The 18,511-nt window shown below is 42.0% G+C and overlaps 1 protein-coding gene across 1 annotated transcript in view; it reads left to right on the plus strand.

The window, feature by feature from the left end:
- LOC144114898 (FIGNL1-interacting regulator of recombination and mitosis-like) overlaps nucleotides 1-17,880 on the plus strand; it is a 37,290-nt gene extending 19,410 nt beyond the window's left edge. The window contains exons 13-22 of the mRNA XM_077648911.1: nucleotides 689-752; nucleotides 855-936; nucleotides 1,127-1,209; nucleotides 1,316-1,460; nucleotides 2,383-2,532; nucleotides 2,648-2,836; nucleotides 5,746-5,856; nucleotides 6,771-6,959; nucleotides 13,459-13,614; nucleotides 17,695-17,880. Of these exons, the coding sequence (XP_077505037.1) occupies nucleotides 689-752; nucleotides 855-936; nucleotides 1,127-1,209; nucleotides 1,316-1,460; nucleotides 2,383-2,532; nucleotides 2,648-2,836; nucleotides 5,746-5,856; nucleotides 6,771-6,959; nucleotides 13,459-13,614; nucleotides 17,695-17,829 (1,304 nt within the window). The 3' untranslated portion in view covers nucleotides 17,830-17,880. The remainder of the gene's footprint in view (nucleotides 1-688; nucleotides 753-854; nucleotides 937-1,126; nucleotides 1,210-1,315; nucleotides 1,461-2,382; nucleotides 2,533-2,647; nucleotides 2,837-5,745; nucleotides 5,857-6,770; nucleotides 6,960-13,458; nucleotides 13,615-17,694) is intronic.
- The last annotated feature ends 631 nt before the right edge of the window (nucleotides 17,881-18,511 follow it).

Consider the following 18,511-nt stretch of genomic DNA (forward strand, 5'->3'; position numbering starts at 1 on the left):
TATAAGCCATGTTCATTTAAATTCATTGCTCCAGGATGTGTTAGTATGGTAGTTCGTATTGGCCAAATGACTGCTGTAAAATCGTTAAATAAATGTTTTGTGCACACTTCCAGACCTACTTCATGAAGTCTAATAAGCTTACTCACACCTTACATTCTAGGTGTAGAGCATGGGCATGCAGCATCCACAAAAATTTGTAAACAAAATAAGAGAGATTTTCAGTTAAGCTCATTTTACTATTAATACCAAACTTATTTTTTTTGGCTGGTAAAGCATTCTGTAACGCTGCCACAAATATTTTGAAAACACCATGAGTTTCAGTGTTTTATTCATGTGACCATTCTAGCTAAGCTGAAGCTTACTTACAGATTAGGAATCAAATTCTTAATGACTGAACATTTTAGAGGCTGGTTGGCACAGGACTGTCTATCAGTATTTTGTTGCAGAGGGGAGAACAGCATGTTTCAATGAGCAGCACTTGTATATGCATGTTTCAGTATTTTTTTTCCCACTGATTCCAACACCATTAGGCGAGCCACAACATTTGTGACTAAGCTCTTCAGCTGCTGTGGTGCCTTAACTGTTATTGCTTTTTTTTTTTGTGGAACACTTTTGAAACTTTATGCAACAATGTTCACTGCTTCTGACATACTTTAATTGCAACTCTGGTTCTTGCGTGCACCTCTAGGCATAGTTGAGCTGCAGTGCCCTGTGTTTCTGGAGTATTCAACAGGCGATGGCAAAGCACCAAGGTAATTGCAACGAGCAGTGAAAGCATTTGCAGATAAGGCTTCATAGCTTACTGAAAAAGCACAGGAGTTTTATATGACATGTTACTGACTTCTGTGTTACAGAAAAATAGGACTCTATGAAAATGTTTGCATCCACATGTGCCGATTTGTGGCCACACTCCCTGCAAAATATTTTCCAGCTTTGGTATGAACTTTTTTTTCTTTTTGCTTGTTTTTCTATGCTTTTATTCTGAGGGGAGAGTAACATGCTTAAACTTAGGTTCATTTTCATATTCTTTTTTCTAGAAAGGTTAACAGTGCTATAAATGCTTAGTTAATAAGGTTACTGAGCTAACTGCCTGAGTAATATATTTTTATGCTTTTTCTTTTGCCAGGAACATACACTGCTCGCAAATGTTTTTTCTGAAAGCCACTGGAGGGCTTTCCTGGCAGCTGATGTGTGGTGTTTTGTTGCTAGGTGACGTGCATATTCTTCTTTACAATCTTTCTTTTCCTTCTATACCAAGGTTGTGTTTGCTCAATAATCAGCTTTTTTCTTTTTTTCCTTGAAATTAATTTTTTAGGTATGGCTCTCCGCAGCTTTGTTACGAGCATGTCCAGCTTCTTGTACGACTTGCCAAACTTATTCCCGGTAAACATGTGAAAGCCAGCGCTCATGTGAAGCAACTTTTGGCACGCCTCTTCGACTTCATGGCTGATGAACACAAGGTGATTATGTCGTATATATATATGACATCCTAGGTTCTATCAGCTTTTTGAACTTTGAACAGTTGATAATTAAATGGATATGTGATGAAAAGTTATTCACTGTTGTCTTAAGCATGGTTGTGCTATGTCTTTTATGCATGCAGCACCCAGTTCCTGTGGTAGCAAGTGGTGCTCGTGCCACTGCACAGTTTGTCGTCTTCTAGTCCACAACAATATGTTGCTATCTGTGTTTGCCTGCAGGGTGTTTAAGTGACAGCTGTGTAGCTTTGTGTGCTTTGAACCTATTGCTTTAAAGGCAAGTGAGCGCAAAGAAATGCAACATCAATTTTTTAGTCATGCTTAAGTTTATTTTATTTTTAAATTGTAAATTCCATTTGCATTGGTCAGTTATGCAGCCAGCTGTGTGAAAACTTCTGTGACCACCATTCAAATGCATCCTTACTGAAAGGAACCAAAATTGGATGTGCATTGTGAATAACCTCATATCTTTCAGGTAGCTGCAATCATAGTGGATTGAGTGGTGGTGAGGTGGGATGGTTATGAGAAAAGGAAAGGCATAGTAACTATCTCACTCATGGTGCATGGTGCAGGTCTGAACTGTGCCATGAGAGAAGGGTTGAAGGGTGGGTGATATGGGGGAAAGAGAAATGGTGGCTGTAGTAGAGGGCTCCGAATTAATTTTTGCCACCTGGGGTTCTTTAATATGAACTGACATTGCACAACACATAAGCGTTCTTGCATTTTGTCTTTAATGAAGTGTGGCTGCTGCAGCTGGGATTTGGTCCCTTGACCTTGGACTCGGGAGCTCAGCATGATGGCCACTGAGCTAGTACTGTGTGCAGCTGCACAAAGCAAATGAATGTGGCTGAATGCAGATTCAATTTGCTTGTTTATCCCACTTTTGTGTCTTTTGTCTTTTCAGGCACTGCTGATACAGTTACACTCTAAGGACTTGCAGGTCTTAAGTTCTTTGCCATTGTCCAAAGTGATGCCTACAGCTAAGGCAAATGCAATGCAACTTTTGAATAAGTTCCTGTGCAAGACCATAACATCCCTGGAGTTGAAAACGCTGGTATGGCTTTTGATCCTATGCATCTGCCCTTTTCTGTGGTGGGTGATTGCCATGATTCTTGTTGGGTAAAGACCACTTGAAGCCATGTTGAAGATGGGTTGTGTTTATTTTTCAGGAGCACTTCCTTCAGCATCTCAAAACTAGCTCCAAAGCAAAGAGTGACCACCTGCCTGTTTCCATTCTCTTGAAAGCCCTCAAGACTATTCCATATGACCAGTCTTTGATTTGCAGCACTCTGACTGAATGTCTCATCTCACTAATTGTGTCACAAGTAGCTCACCTGAATGCCAGTTCCATTGGTGATGTAAGACTTTTATTCCTTCCTTCTGCATTTAGTTTTGCCCTTTTGTATAAGCATTTGCAAGCATAATTGTAATTGTGCAACCATTTGCAGGCAGATACATGGTCATCTTACTGAATTGAAATGATTTAGCCACTCTTTTGTCACAAATCTGTTTATCGCATATATTTGTGAAGCCTTCATGGTAGTTGGTGCCACAACTGGCACTTGTGCTAGTCATGTACTCATGCATTTGGGTTAAGTCTGGTGGCAGCAGTTCATACATTGCATTGCATATTCTACTATCTCTTCACAACCAGTGTAGCATTTTCATTGTATGTCACCTACATGAGCACATTTCTCATTGACCTAAGTGACATTGCAAAGCTATTCATTGGCAGTACTACAGCTCCTAGCAAATTGTTCTTTATACATGGTAGCACATATAGGGCTCTCTCTGATAGCCATACTTGGAAAGAAATTTAAAGAACATTTCAAAAGTGCATTTAGTTGAGGGAGAAAAGAGGAGTACAGTTAACGCTCTTCACTGGTTGAAGCCATCCCATGTAAAATTCTTATGTTAGAAGTTTAACTGGTTTTCAGCATATTTCTATCAGAAATTTACAGCCCCTCTTGTAAACTAGTTACTGCCATAAATACCAAGTTGGGCCAAATTTCAAGGCTGCTAGACAGGAGTGGCACCCAGCTGCAAATGAACCAGAACCTTAGCCCAGTTGTGTTGAAAAGGCAGGGAACAGTATTTTCATTTTGAGGCAGTACTGTGCAGTGAAGTGGCTCTGTCTGGGGAATGATATAAGGTGAATTGAGCATAGTGCATTTCTAGCTGTACCTTCAGTCTAGCAGTGACACACATTACCACTGTCTGGAAAGTATGTTTTGTCCCTCGCCAGCACGGTTCACAAGCATCTCATTGTTCAGATGTACTATGGTGTAAAGCCTTTTTTTATTGTTCCTTGAGCCCTATGGAAACCACAGAGTGCACCCAGTAGCATAATTGAGAGGTCCCTACCCCGCCTTGAACTGCATTCACACCCACATAAAGATTTTTGTTGTTGTTCAGTGCACTATTTAGGAAGTGAACCACATCATTAGCAACAATTAATGTCAACAGTTACGGACGTTAAATGCTAGAGGCTCATGTATTGCACGATGTCAGTGCACGTTAAAGAACCTTACGTGATCGAAATTTCCAGAGCCCTCCACTATGGCATCCCTCATAGCCTAGGTTGCTTTGGACGTTAAATGCCGGAAACCAAACCAACCAACAGTTCTGCTCGCTGGCCAAGAAATTCTGTTTCAAACAAATGATCTCTTACTTTTCTTCATGGGCGCAGATGTGTATTAAGGCAAGAGAACCATATCGGGAAAGCAGCAGCATTACATGGAACACATTCAGTAGATTACCAGGCAGGTACATTCTCACAATTTAGTTTATGCCACGCTGAAATGAAGGTAAATTGTTTCCTTTCAAAGATGAGTGAACTGCATTTTCCTGCAGAATGATGATGTAGATGTCTGATTTTTTGGACACATAAAAGGCAGGCTGCTCTAATTTTATTGCAGTCAACGCATTTGTTAGGAGGAGGAACTCATGGGGAATATTCTAGGATCAAATTAAATGAAAATGGCCAAGAATTATCTTGTAATGGTAAAATATTAGCATGCATTCAAAAGTACAGAAACTACTAGAATGTTCAGAATTAGCCTACTTATTTGCATTCAAGGTAACACAGTGAAACGTCCTACTCTTATTAGGTTTCACTTTGCAGCCCATCATTTGTGCATTCCACAGGCTGGTATATATTTCTGTATTGATTGATCCATCTACTGCACTCTCAACTGCACACTATGCTGCTTATCTTAATCTACAGTTAAAAAAATGTCGTCATTAACATGTCATTGCTTAAGCACACGTGCCTGTCATTGTTAGTATGTTATTCTGATATATTTTATTCACTACCTGATTTGTGAACACTTTTCATTTTAGAGCGTTAGCTATCTTGGTCGCGTTTCGAGCCTTCGAGTTATGCTGGTTACACACATAGAATCTAAGATGACAGCCTCCATAGCAGTGACATTGTATTAGAGCGTTAAGCTCTACTTAATGGAATAAAATAGCAGGCGGCAGCATGATGCCCGAGCAACACAACTCGAAACTAAACTATGTCGATCCGGTATATATATATCCCTGCCTGGCAGGCGTCAATGTCTGGCCACTTAGTCCCGACATTCATGTAAAATTTGTGGCCCAAACGTTTGCCGCAGAATGTCCAGATGGTGTCATACGATTCAGCGTTTCATGCAGCATAAACTTATTAGTTAAGTTAGAGCCTAGCTCGCGGCAGGGATTCGAACCAATGACCTATGTACCCCCAATTCAACGTGTTTACAAATCTTCATATGAACATTGCGGCTCAACCGCAGAGTGTTCGGGGTGGTTGCATACGATTTCGCGTTTCGTGCAGCATAAACTTACTAGTTAAATTAGAGTCTACCTTGCAGCAGCATAGTCTAGCTCACGGATATTCGATCACTGCCTCAGCATCGGCTCAATTTTATTTGTATGAGGAGTACCGCTTTTGTGAGTGTTGGATTTCACTGAAATGGTTCTGTCTGCTGCACTGTTTGTTTAGTTAAATTTTGTGCGTGACAGATGGCCATTTGTTTTGGGATGGTTTGAAGTGAAAATTCCAATGTAACATAAATTATCCTACCTAAGTACTCTGTTTTCCTTTGATCTGGTTTCAAACTTTAGACCTTTGTCAAGTTTTCAATTAGCTAGGGGTCGTAGGCAGCTTTTTTTTTTAAATCATGGAGACACTGCATGTGGTACAAGCCTGATTTTGAAGTATGATAGAAGCACTGTGGCTTACTCTATGTGAAAAGAAATAATAACGTTTTGCATCCTGCAGGTACTAAGAGTCATTGAATCATTACATGCTAGTGGAGTTGACTCTCTACAGACAATCACTGCCTTGCATCTTTCATCATTTGGAGCAATGCGCAATCTTTCTGGCTCACAGGTGTGTTCACTTTCCATCGCTATGCATAATGCACTCTTGTCACATTGTAATTACCTGCTTGATATTTTTTTTTTGGTTTTGCAATATTTTAAAGCACTAGTTCTATGAGGGACTTTCCCTGCAGTTACTGGTGTCATTGCCGTTGTTGAAGTACTATGGCATTTTCAATCCATCTAGAGCCGCTGCGGTGGCTCAGTGGTTATGACACTCGGCTGCTGACCTGAAAGGGGCCGCTTCAATCCCGGCCGCAGCGGTCGCATTCTGATGGAAGCGAAATTCTAGAGGCCCATGTACTGTGTGATGTTAGTGCATGTAAGAACCCCAGGTGGCCGAAATTCCCGGAGCCCTTCACTATGGCGTCCCTCATAGCCTGAGTTACTTTGGGACGTTAGACCCCCATAAACCATCAATCCTTCTATAGCTGCGACCCAAAGAGAATGTTTCCCAGCTTGTTGTATTGTGTTGTCTTTTGTTTCCCAGAGTGTTGTGTACAGTGGGCCACAACACTCTGCCACAAGAGGCATGTGAGCTTTGGAATGTGTGCTCTCAAAAAAGTGTTGTCGGCAGTCGTGTGATCTAAATGGGTCTTGAAGTGAATTCACTCATTAGGGCGTGCTGTAGGGTGCGGTACTGTTTTTCTGTCTCTGCATTGCCCATGGACAGAGTGATAAGTTGAAGAGCCTTGTTTATGTGGGCTTTTGTCCAAGTTTAATATTTCAGCAATGTAGTTTTGCGATTGGCATTAATTGCTACTAAGCAGATCTGTGTCTGCATGACAACTTCTAACCTCAGAAATTCAATCATCAGGTCAGTTTTGACAGCTATGATTTGCACAACCCTGCAGTGGTATGCAATTTCTTACTTTGCGAGACTTGCAAAGTAACAACTTAACCAAGTTTTTTATTCACTTTCAGAAAGCCGAGGCTTGTGAAAGGCTGGCAAGGTCATTTGCCCTAGTTTTGTCATCTGAGAACTACATTGTGCAGCACATAGCAATGGTTTCATTTGCTCAGTTTGCACAAGTCACAGAGTACAACACTGTCATTACTAAAGCAGTTGAATGTCCTTCTCTAAAACAAGCAGTGACATCGTTTCTTCTGAAGGTAAGTTGTGCACCTTGGATATTCAGAATTTGAAGTCATAATGAGCCCTAATGGATAAAACAGGCAAACAACAGTTCTATATAAAAAAAAATAATGAATAACAAGTATTGCTGCATTTTTATGTGCTCCAGTGAACACTGACTGTTACGCCAATATGTATCACGAATAATTGAGTGCATAACTCTTGTCTAGTTAGCTTTTCTTCTTGCTGCTAGAAGTGCTGAAGAATCAGCTTTAAAATTTAGCAGTCAAAACGTGTATGTACGGGGGCAGCCAAAATATTATGAAGCATGCTTCCGCGTTCGAAATTTTCTCATGTTCCATAGAGAAGATATGATGGTTTCTTGGTTTCATACGCAAGTGCATCAGCGGCAGCCGCTAACATATGTAAAAATTACTTCTTAATTTTCGCTAAATAGGGCATTAGAATGCTTTGATTGTCGAAGCATGCTCCGTGTTATTATGGCCGAGACTTTATTTATTTATGCGCAGTATCATGTCCACTTTTGGGGTAAAGCGTGCCAGCGTGTGGCTGTGGTCTGTGCATCGCCATGTACTGCAGCCAGTGCTAGCGTGCAATGAAGCCAAGTAGTGCAGGTGTGCAGGTGAAGGAAGAGGGATCGGAGAGGCAGTTCATGTTATGGTACCTTGGTGTGGCACTTTCTTCATCCAGGGAACACACACTGAGGCACCGTATCTGCTACAGCACTTGGGCATGCAGAGCATATGTCACCAGTGAAGCAGACTTCACTAGCCACGAAATGTTTTTTGTGTGGAAAGCCCTATAAGCATCAGTCAGTACGCTGCCCTTGGCACTATAACTCTCATCTAGTGCCACAAGCCCCCACTGCTGTTACCACTACTGAACGTGCTTTGTTGTTTTCAGTATATTTGAAGCACAAAAGAAAACAGACAATCCTTGAGAATACCTGCATAGCATTCTTTTTTAAACAGAACGGCGCGCAGTTTGACAGGGGCAACGAGGAAGACACGACATACACGAGCGCTCTCTTGCAACTGTTGTTTATTGCTTGGAACGAGGCATATATACAGTTCCAACAAAGAGAAGAAAACAAAACAACCATTCATAGATACAGAGTCATTCATACATGCCGCACTGAACAAAGGAGATAACTAAGAACATCATTTCCCCCTCGCTAAAAATGCCATTTCTTTGGAACAAATCGATAAAGAGGGGCTGCTGACGCAGGCGTCTTTTGAGCAGGGGATGTGCGCTGCTTCAATTATTTCATGTGTTAGTTGGTTACTGGGCTTGCTTAACTCTTGTGTGCGAGTGAAGTCAGGGTGGCAAGTTTTGCTGTCACAGTCTCTACAGGGGATGCTGTGATGCCTTTTTACAGTATTATGCACAATGTTATTGTGCTCCTTCAGGTGTTCATTGAGGCATCTCCCCGTCTGACCCACATAAAGCTTGCCACATGACAAAGGAATGGCGTAAACTACATCTTCTTCACAGGAGACGAATTGATTTTCATGTTTACTGTCGCACTCTCTAGGAACGAAATCGGTGTTAACCATTTTGCACATCTTCCCAAGCTTATCAGGAGCAGAAAAAATGACTTTGACATGTGCTGTATTTGCTATCTCTTTTAGTCTCTGGGAGAAATGATGAATGTAAAGCACAACAGTGGTTTTTTCCTTTTCCTTTCGCTTGAATGAATCTGCCCGTTCCCCTTTTCTGTTTTTGCTCAAATTACTGAGAATAGATTCTGACACTGACACTACTAGCTGCTTGGGAATAACCAGCCTTTGCGAGCCGAGAAGTTTGGTGAAGGAAGCTATCTTGCATGGAGTGCATGCAAGATTTGTTAAGCGCGTTGTGAAAGTATGATTTCGCCACGGCACGTTTGACCAGCTTTTAATGAGATGACGTAAAAAGGAGCAGTGGCTTACTACTTCGTGGCTCGTAAGACTAACACGTGTGATGGTGCATTAATCTGAGTTTGATATCTAAAAATCGGATGACATGATAATCTGGCACTTCAGTAGTTAGTATGAGGGGATGGAGGCACTGAACAAAGGTAGCTTTGATCTGCGTAAAGACTGCGTCAAATTTTTCCACACTTGTGTCTATAAGAACAAGAAAGTCATCTACATAGCGAAAACACTGTACAACCAATGACCCTTTCAATTTTTCTTGGAAGCCTTCTTACCCTTTTGTGCTAATAACGAGTCACTAAGCACGGGAGCTATGCATGACCCGATGCAAACTGCTCATTTTTGTAGGTAAACCTCGCCGTCCCAGGAAATGAAGGTAGAAGTTAAATACATGTGAAGTAGTTCTAAATAGCCCCTGACGGATATGCCGCTCTTGTTTTGGAATTCAGTATTTCCTTGCTGGTCAATACATTCTTCTAAGCACGCGAAAAGCTCATCATGCGGTAGTGAATAATATAAGTCCTTAACGTCAGAAGAGCAGGCCATCAGTCCATTGTTCTTGTTAGTTTCTAAAAACTGGATTACATTCTGCGAATTTTTTATCTGGTACGGATCGTCCAACGTGAGCAAATTTAAAATCTTCTTTAGAAAAATGGCTATAGTTTTCTGCCAAGTGCCTCTCTCAGATACGATCACACGAAATGGGCACTCTGGTTTGTGGGTCCTTGCGCCAAAAAACACTTGTAAACTAAGTCCTTTACTTTTATCGGCTCCTTTCGTTAACATTTCAAGGTTAAGTTTTTTTGCACCCTTTCTTGGCCTTAGATTTAATTTTTTCCAAGGAAATGTTCTTGGCCACAGAAAACGAAGATAGAATAGCTTCCCTACCCTTCTTGACGTACAGTTGAGAAGGTAGCACTAGGAATCCCCTTCCTTGTCAGCTGGGAGCAAATGTAGCGAATGTCCCTTCAAGTACGAGACGGTTCGCCGAACAGAGACGGTGTTCACTGGAGCTTTGCAACGTAGTAACGCGTACACTCCTTCAGACACCCACCTATCGAATTCTGCCACCAATGCCAGCCTGGACACCTGCCTCACCATGCTCACAAGTTCAGCAGGCGACCTCTTCGGCTCCTTGGCATACTTCGGCCCCTGGGAGAGAACACGATACACTTCTGTGGGCAGCGACACGTTCCCTGCGGTGTGGATAACTCTCTCAGTCTTGTGCTTCTTTCTGGGAAGTGATGCGCGGAGCTGGAAGAGGGTTTGTTGCCACAAGAAGTCGGCCGTGGAGTTCGCTAAATCAGAAAATTCTTTACATTTCTTCTTCTTATGCGGTGGGGCATCGGTTCCTAGTGCTACTCTCTCAACTGTATGTCAAGAAGGGTAGGGAAGCTATTCTGTCTTCGTTTTGTGTGGCCAAGAACATTTCCGTAAAAAAAATTAAAGCTAAGGCCAAGAAAGTGTGCAAAAAACTTAACCTTGGAATGTCAACGAAAGGAGCCGATAAAAGTAAAGGGCTTAGTTTACAAGTGTTTTTTAGCGCAAGGACCCACAAACCAGAGTGTCCGTTTCGTGTGATCGTATCTGAAAGAGGCACTTGGCAGAAAACTCTAGCCGTTTTTCTAAAGATTTTAAATTCGCTCACGTTGGACGATCCGTATCAGGTAAAAAATTCGCAGGATGTAATCCAGTTTTTAGAAACTAACAAGAACAAGGGACTGATGGCCTGCTCTTTTGACTAAGGATTTATATTATTCACTACCGCATGATGAGCTTTTCGCGTGCTTAGAAAAATGTATTGACCAGCAAGGAATTACTGAATTCCAAAACTAGAGCGGCATATCTGTCAGTGGCTTTTTAGAACTACTTCACATGTATTTAACTTCTACCTTCATTTCTTGGGACGGCGAGGTTTACTTGCAAAAACGACGAGTTTGCATCGGGTCATGCATAGCTCCCGTGCTTAGTGACTCGTTATTAGCACAAAAGGGTAAAAGGCTACCAAGAAAAATTGAAAGGGTCATTGGTTATACAGTGTTTTCGCTATGTTGATGACTTTCCTGTTCTTATAGACACAAGTGTGGAAAAATTTGACGCAGTATTTGCGCAGATCAAAGCTACCTTTGTTCAGTGCCTCCATGCCCTCATACTAACTACTGAAGTGCCAGATTATCATGTCATCCGATTTTTAGATATCAAACTCAGATTAATGCACCTTCACACGTGTTGGTCTTACGAGCCACGAAGCAGCAGCCATTGCTCCCCTTTACGTCATCTCATTCTAAGCTGGCTAAACGTGCCGTGGCGAAATCATGCTTTCACGATGCGCTTAACAAATCTTGCATGCACTCCATGCAAGATAGCTTCCTTCACGAAACTTCTCGGCTCGTAAAGGCTGGTTATCCCAAGGAGCTACTAGTGTCAGTGACAGAATCTATTCTCAGTAGTTTGAGCATAAACAGAAAAGGGGAACGGGCAGATTCATTCACGCGAAAGGAAAAGGAAAAAACCACTGTTGTGCCTGACATTCATCATTTCTACCACAGACTAAATAAGATAGCAAATAGAGCACATGTCAAAGGCATTTTATCTGCTCTGGATAAGCTTGGGAAGATGTGCAAAAAGATGGTTAACATCGATTTCGTTCCTACAGAGTGCAACAACAGCTAGCATGAAAATCAATTCGTCTCCTGTGAAGAAGGTGTAGTTTATGCCATTCCCTTGTCATGTGGCAAGCTTTATGTGGGTCAGACGGGGAGATGCCTCAATGAATGCCTGAAGGAGCACAATAACAATGTGCATAATACTGTAAAAGGGCATCTCGGCATCCCCTGTAGAGACTGTGACAGCAAAACTTGCCACCCTGACTTCACTCGCACTCAAGTGTTAAGCAAGCCCCGTAACCAACTAACACGTGAAATAATTGAAGCAGTGCACATCCCCTGCTCAAAAGACGCCTGCGTCAGCAGCCCCTCTTTATTGATTTGTTCCAAAGAACTGGCATTTTTAGCGAGGGGGAAATGATGATCTTAGTTATCTGCTTTGTTCACTGCGGCATGTATGAAGTATGAATGACTGTGAATCTATGAATGGTTGTTTTGTTTTCTTCTCTTTGTTGGAACTGTATATATGCCTCGTTCCAAGCAATAAACAACAGTTGCAAGTGAGTACTCGTGTGTGTCGTGTCTCCCTCGTTGTCCCTGTCAAACTGCGCGCTGTTCTGTTTAAAATGACTTACCAACTCACCGAAGCATCCGTTTTAATGCATAGCATTCTATAGCGGCAGCACCACCTGTGTTCTTGAATGAAAAATAAAAACAAGACACCTGCACTGAGGCCTGACAGTGGAGGGGCCACGGTCTCTAACTGTCCTTTTCAACCCCATGGTGCAAGAGTAGTGCAGTCTGAAGGTTATAAATAAAAAAGGCAAGCGGTAGCAAAGGTGGGCAGTAGCTCCTCAAGCTGCATGGAAGTGTTGGTCGTAACGTCCCTTTCTTAAGCTTGTCGTGGACCGTCCAGTGTAGTGGCAGTGGTAGCCCACCAGCGGGTCCTCACTGATCTCATGGTACTTGGCAGCCGTCAGAGTTCGTATAATTTCCCAATCTGTGCTGAGGTCCGGCAGGGGGAGCCACGATTATCAGCTGTCCCTTTCAGCACAGGCTTTTCTTGTTTTTATTTTTCATTCAAGAGCTCAGATGGTGCTGCCGCACTACAACATTAGCAACATGTGCAAGATGAAGCCTGAACAGCCATCACAACACAAACTGTGAAGCGAAGACAAGCAGTGAACTGAGCGAACAACACATTGAAAGCCATTTGTTATATGGACTGGAAATGATCATTCATCAACATTGTGGTGAATACACATCCAGATACTGAGTTATCCCATATGCCATATAGCTGACCCTCCCATTAGAGCCTGTGGCACTTAATCGCCGAGCAAAAGTATTTTCGTCATTTATGAACGTCGTCATCATATCATCAGCCTGACTATGCCCACTGCAGGACAAATGCCTCTCCCATATATCTCCAATTAACCAATTAACTGTCTTATGAACCTACAATTGGTATAAAGGGTCAGCACAGCTCTGTTAACCAAGCTGCAAGAATCTCCCATAATCTCCCAAGGGTCATAGTGACGCAGCCCAATCCTGAAGAGCTCAGGACTGTTCTCCGCCATGCATGCGTTTGTAAATTGTGAAGTTCTGTGGCATATGTTTAAATGTAATGTGGCTAAGAGCCACAGTAAAGCTGACTGACTGATGATGGCCAAGTTTTTGCTTTATCATTGCCTCTTCTGAGCTTTCTTTTCTTCTTTCTGGAGTAAGATTACCCAATCAGGAGGCAAATAAACAATTTTATTGTTCTTACCAAGTGGCAAATACTATGGTGGGACAGTAAAAAAAGAAAATTTTCCTGCCTTACCATATGACAGTAAAGTTACATTGCTATCTATACTAGATGTTAGTCCGCACTTGTATAATTGATAACCTTTATGCACTGGGAACATTTCTTGAGCGCCTTTCACCTTGAACAACTCACAAGTCTGATAACTTGTGCCTTGAATTTATTAGCAAATGTGCCTGTCTCACTTCAGGAGGACCTGCAAAAGCACTTTTGCTGGCCTAGTTTTGTGAGCTGCCAGGAGAAAATGTTGTCTTGCTCTTGGAAGGGTGCTACAAAGGATTCCCGAGGCAACAGTGCCAGCCATGTGACAGAAGAAGTGATTCCTGAAAAGCGCAGGAAGTGCGAGGTAATGAACTTGAACTTCTTTAAAATGGCTAATTTCTAGTATTGTTCGCAATTTAAAACTGTGAAGCATTTTTAAATGCTTAATGTAGCATTGCTCCAAAGTTGAGTAAAATTTTTGCTCATTTTTTTGCATCACGCACTGAAACACTTTGTAATATGTAGGCAGCCCATATTTGGCCATGTTTTAATGACATTAATGAGAAATGAGATTCCGTGTCACAACCTATTACTCCAAGTGCAAATGTTTCTGATGTAGTTTGTCCTGTGGCATGCATTCTTGAAAAATTATTTCCTAAGAATAAGCTGATTTTGCATTGTGAATGGTGAGGCATAGACTACGATAAGTAGTACACAAAGAAACATATTGGCTGCATTTTAATGGCTGTACACTGTTAACGTGTAAGCATTTTTTTAAGTAATGTGCTGCCATCTTAGACGGGTAATGCAAAAAATAAACAGTGCTGTGCTTATTCCATGAACTCAAGGAAGCATGCAATGAAAATTTGCTCTTCATTTGGGAAGCACTCACTAGCGCAAGGTTTCTACAATCTGAAGTATGGAGCAGGATAACCTCAATTCCATTTTCTTCTGCCTGAAAGTGCCCGCTAATCCTGGCATTCTGAAGCTGTCTCATGTGCCTGCTTCCTTGAACTGAAATGCAGTGCCCAAATTCCTAGAAACTGAAGTTATACCTCTTACATTCCTGGGAAGAATTGCACCAACTTCATATATGAGGATGCTAAGGTCTGAGTACACTGCTTACAAAGTATTCATTAAAGGACTATCAACACGACATTTTAGGTGCTGTTTTCTTCTCTGTAATGATGCTAAGCCATTAAACACATGGACCATCATGTGGTACTCACCTACAGCTGCTGAGTAATTGATAATTGAATTTCTTTTCTCATGCTGTTCCACTTTCATCAACCAAATGATAACCAGTATAATAGCTTATACATAGTTCTAATTTACTACAATGCTTAAGCCAACCTGGTTCAAGTTCTGGAATAACAAAAAACAATGTATCAGTGGTTATATTGCAGTTTTTTCATGCTTTACATGACATAAACACTTCTCACACATCACAGCCATTGTCCGATTGTTGAAACCAAAACTGACACAGCATCAAGAAATTCAATTATCAGTCATTTTGCTGTTGTAGGGGGGATAGCACGGGGTGACCCATGTATGCTAATGGGTTATGCACCATTTGAAAAGAAAAAACGCAAGCAAAATTTGGGTGTCTATAGTCCTTTAACTTTTTTGTTTTGTTACTCCGGCGAAAATGTGTGAAGATAAGGAAGTCTTATTTGGACTCGCTCTTGAAGGTACCTTGACAAAGTCTGGATTTGGTCTAGTTTGTTTACGATGCTGCAGCCAGCTTGAGTGTTAGAAAAAGAAAGACAGACAAATGCAGATCATGGGTGTGCAACATGCACTGAAAATATTTTTTCCTTGGTCATGTTGAGAACTGACCTAGTGTCATTCTACATGGTCTGATAAATAAATGTCCACAGCAATGATATTTTAAGACCAAGAGAGATTTTTTTTTTTGTCACATGTCAAACTACAGTCGAGTCCACTTATAACAATACTCAAGTGCCACGAAAATTCCATTGTTATAACTGATAATTGTTATAAACGGGTTGCACGAAAAAAAGCATAACAACTGCAAAGAGGGGTCACGGACGGCAAGTGATATGCGAGCTCCGCCGAGGAATCATTTTGGTGGCCCCGAAAGGGGCCTTGTAAAAAATATGAGAAGGTTGCCGCGGCTGCCTCTCAGCTTGAGAACTCCCGAGGAAATGCTGGGGTGAAATCGCCACAAGCATCTGGCAACGTACTTCTTACTGGCTTGCACAAGAAAACCCCATGTCTGTCAGCCTTGCTTGCCTCACGCGAAGCATGCTGACATCCTTCTCCATGGCCCCTCTTTGAAGCGCTGTATCCAGCCGCCACTTGGCTGGAAGTCCACACTGTTAATCAGCAGGGCAAACTGCTTCGCCTTTGTGGCCAGAATTGGCCCAGTGATAGGCAAGTTCTTGGCATGGGCACCAAGAAACCACTCGCTCGTAGAGGGCCTCCTCCACCTCCTTATAGGCACCTTGTCGAACACGTTTGCGCCCACTGTCAAGCGAGCACTTTTTTTTGTCGAACTTCTCAGCAACGCGGATAATCGTCAACACCGTCGGTTGCGATAGTGCGTACTTCTTAACCAAGTCACACACTTTCTTACTGTCTTCATAGTCCTTCATGATACTGCATTTAGTCTCCAAATCGATAGCCGTGCGCTTTCCCTTCACCGGCAACGTTGTCCGATAATCAGCGGGCGGATCAGCCAACTTCGTTTCGGCGGCGATTTAAGCGAGACGGAGAAGCCACGTGGCGAGGAACGACTTCAACGCAATCAATTAACACAAACAACCAAATCCGTTGGCAGAACTGCGCATAATGAGGGGCGAGCGAGCAGATCAGCGCTGTCGGCGTGTTGGCGAGGCCCATTCATGTTTCGGGGGGTGGCGCGGCGTAGAGCTATGGGTGCAGCACATTTGTGTTCGGAGGAGTGGAAGGGCAGCGGGTGTGAGGCGCGCGAGGCTGGTGATGCGGAGAAGGCCAGAAAACAGGTTCTATTGTGTGAGCGTGCGGCGGAGAGGGTGCAGCGGCTGGAATTTCATTTTTTTTTTTTCTTTTCAAGGATTTCGCATTCCACTACCTTTTGGCACGAGCACTCAGGAGCCAGACTCCATTGTTGTAACCGATAATGCGGCATGGGGGCATTGTAGTAAGCGGGCTATTTTACCATTGAAAACATACAAAAGTGGACGGTGCAGCAGCTTTTCATTGTTTTAACCGATATATTGTTAAAACCAATATCGTTATAAGTGGGTTCGACTGTACTGCAAAGGTACCCAGTATGCTGCTTTGTATTTTTGCAAGTTGATTGGAAATTTTATTCTGACAACTCGAGTAGGAGCAGAATCGTTTTTCATCTACATTTATCACCTACTCCATGCTATATGCATTCTGTGCTCCAGGTACTAAACCAACTCTTACCTGGTTAAATGCAAGAAAGATGATGCCTTTTATGGTTTTGCTCATGAGGAGATGTTTGTAGACATGGTCATTTGTGGTACTGCAAGTACAAAACAAAAATAACTTGTGATTGTGAACCTAGAAGTGTATGGCTCACAATTTGAGTTTGGCATTATCCTGTCTTTACCATCTTACATTATTTCAGAATGAATTAATATTTTACTGCTACTTCTTGCCTTTAAACATTATGATAGAACTTGTTTCTTCTAATAAAGCCTTCATACATATTTGCACAGTATTCAATTTCCACTTTATGTTCTTTAGTGAATGTGCATGATGTAAAAATTTGGACAAGTCAGTTTGCTTCACTCATAGAGCAACAAACAACGTGCACAGGTGCTGGACATAGAGGGTTGGGAAGGCAGACCCTACCTCTGTCGGTATACTGGGCACCAAGTACACCAAGCATTTGATCAATCTCACAAAAACAAGGGACAAAAGCTTTTTCTCGATCCTGTTTCTACAAGTTTTATTAATAATAGACTGCAAATTCTTGTATATTTTTTTAGTATTCGCAATGAACTTCTTCAACAAAACATTACTCGGACGATAAATTAATAACCTACTTTAGTTTATTGACAGCCTCTTTTTATACCACATGGGAAACCTTCGAATTAAAAAAAGAACTGCAACCTTAAAAAGAAAGCAGTATGTGACTGCAATGGGAGTTTTGTTATGGTATGGTATAAGGGTGGGGTTTAACGTCCCATAGTTGCACATGGGCTATGCGATACGTTTTAGTGGAGGATGAGGCTCCAGTTTAATTTTGATCGGCTGCGGCTTTTTCATGTGCACCAACATCACACAGTGCACAGGCATTTTGCCTCCCATCCAAATGCAACCACCGCGGCCGGGATTCGATCCCACAACCTGGGGCTCAGCAGGTTGCAGGTTTGAATCCGAGCCATGGCAGCTGCATTTCATTTTAAAGTTACTTGCAAGAGCTCATTCCTTGGTTAAACTACATTTCATCCTTTTCTCTTCACAGGATGAAACAGAAAAGCTCATTGCAACTATTGAGAATGCAGTTGCAAAGCTGCTGCACGCAGAAAACATAGGTGCAATGAAGCCACGCCTTTCTCGCCTTCAGGAACAGATGAATGCTATTCTCAACAGTTTGTAAAGCAAGTGTTCTACAATTGTAAGATAAATAAAGGACTTTTTATCCTCTCAATTCATCTGCCAAAACAGATGAGTATTGCTCTCATACTTTGTAGGCAGTGTCAAATGATGGCCAAGCATGTAAAACTTTGTAAAACTGCTGTTGCAGCTCTGTAGCAAGACACACTAGAAATGTCTCATTGAAGAATGTATTGCTTTTTATATGCAAGGACAGCATTTCGTAGCAATAAAGAGATGGCCACAGGTATGGAGCGTCCATAATTGTGTCATTCCGCCAACTAGTTGATCCACACGACGGTGCGTGTAGCCACCTTGCTGTCTGTACAGTTGCTGCATTCCATTGCTGGTTAGCTGGGGCCACGTATGGAAGCTTTACGAAACAAGACGTGCTTACCAAATTCATTATAGTCAAAGAAATTGTTTTTGCCTTGGACTTTGGAACATTAAAAGTTGGCAGTCATGTCAGAAATATGCATTAAATAACAAATATTGGCAATACGCTATGTTTTAAGAAAAAAACTATTCACTGAAACCAGGGACTATATTCTTCTGTGTAGAAAGAGAAGGCATACTTCGCCTCTGTAGCTAATTCCGCACGATCGCCAAAAAATGTCACAGTGTATAGAATTTGTTAACCTCTTATGACCTCAATTTTTTCATCTCAACAAAAAAAATTGATTTGT

This window comes from Amblyomma americanum, chromosome 1 (assembly GCF_052857255.1).
Source record: "Amblyomma americanum isolate KBUSLIRL-KWMA chromosome 1, ASM5285725v1, whole genome shotgun sequence".
Classification (NCBI taxonomy): domain Eukaryota; kingdom Metazoa; phylum Arthropoda; class Arachnida; order Ixodida; family Ixodidae; genus Amblyomma; species Amblyomma americanum.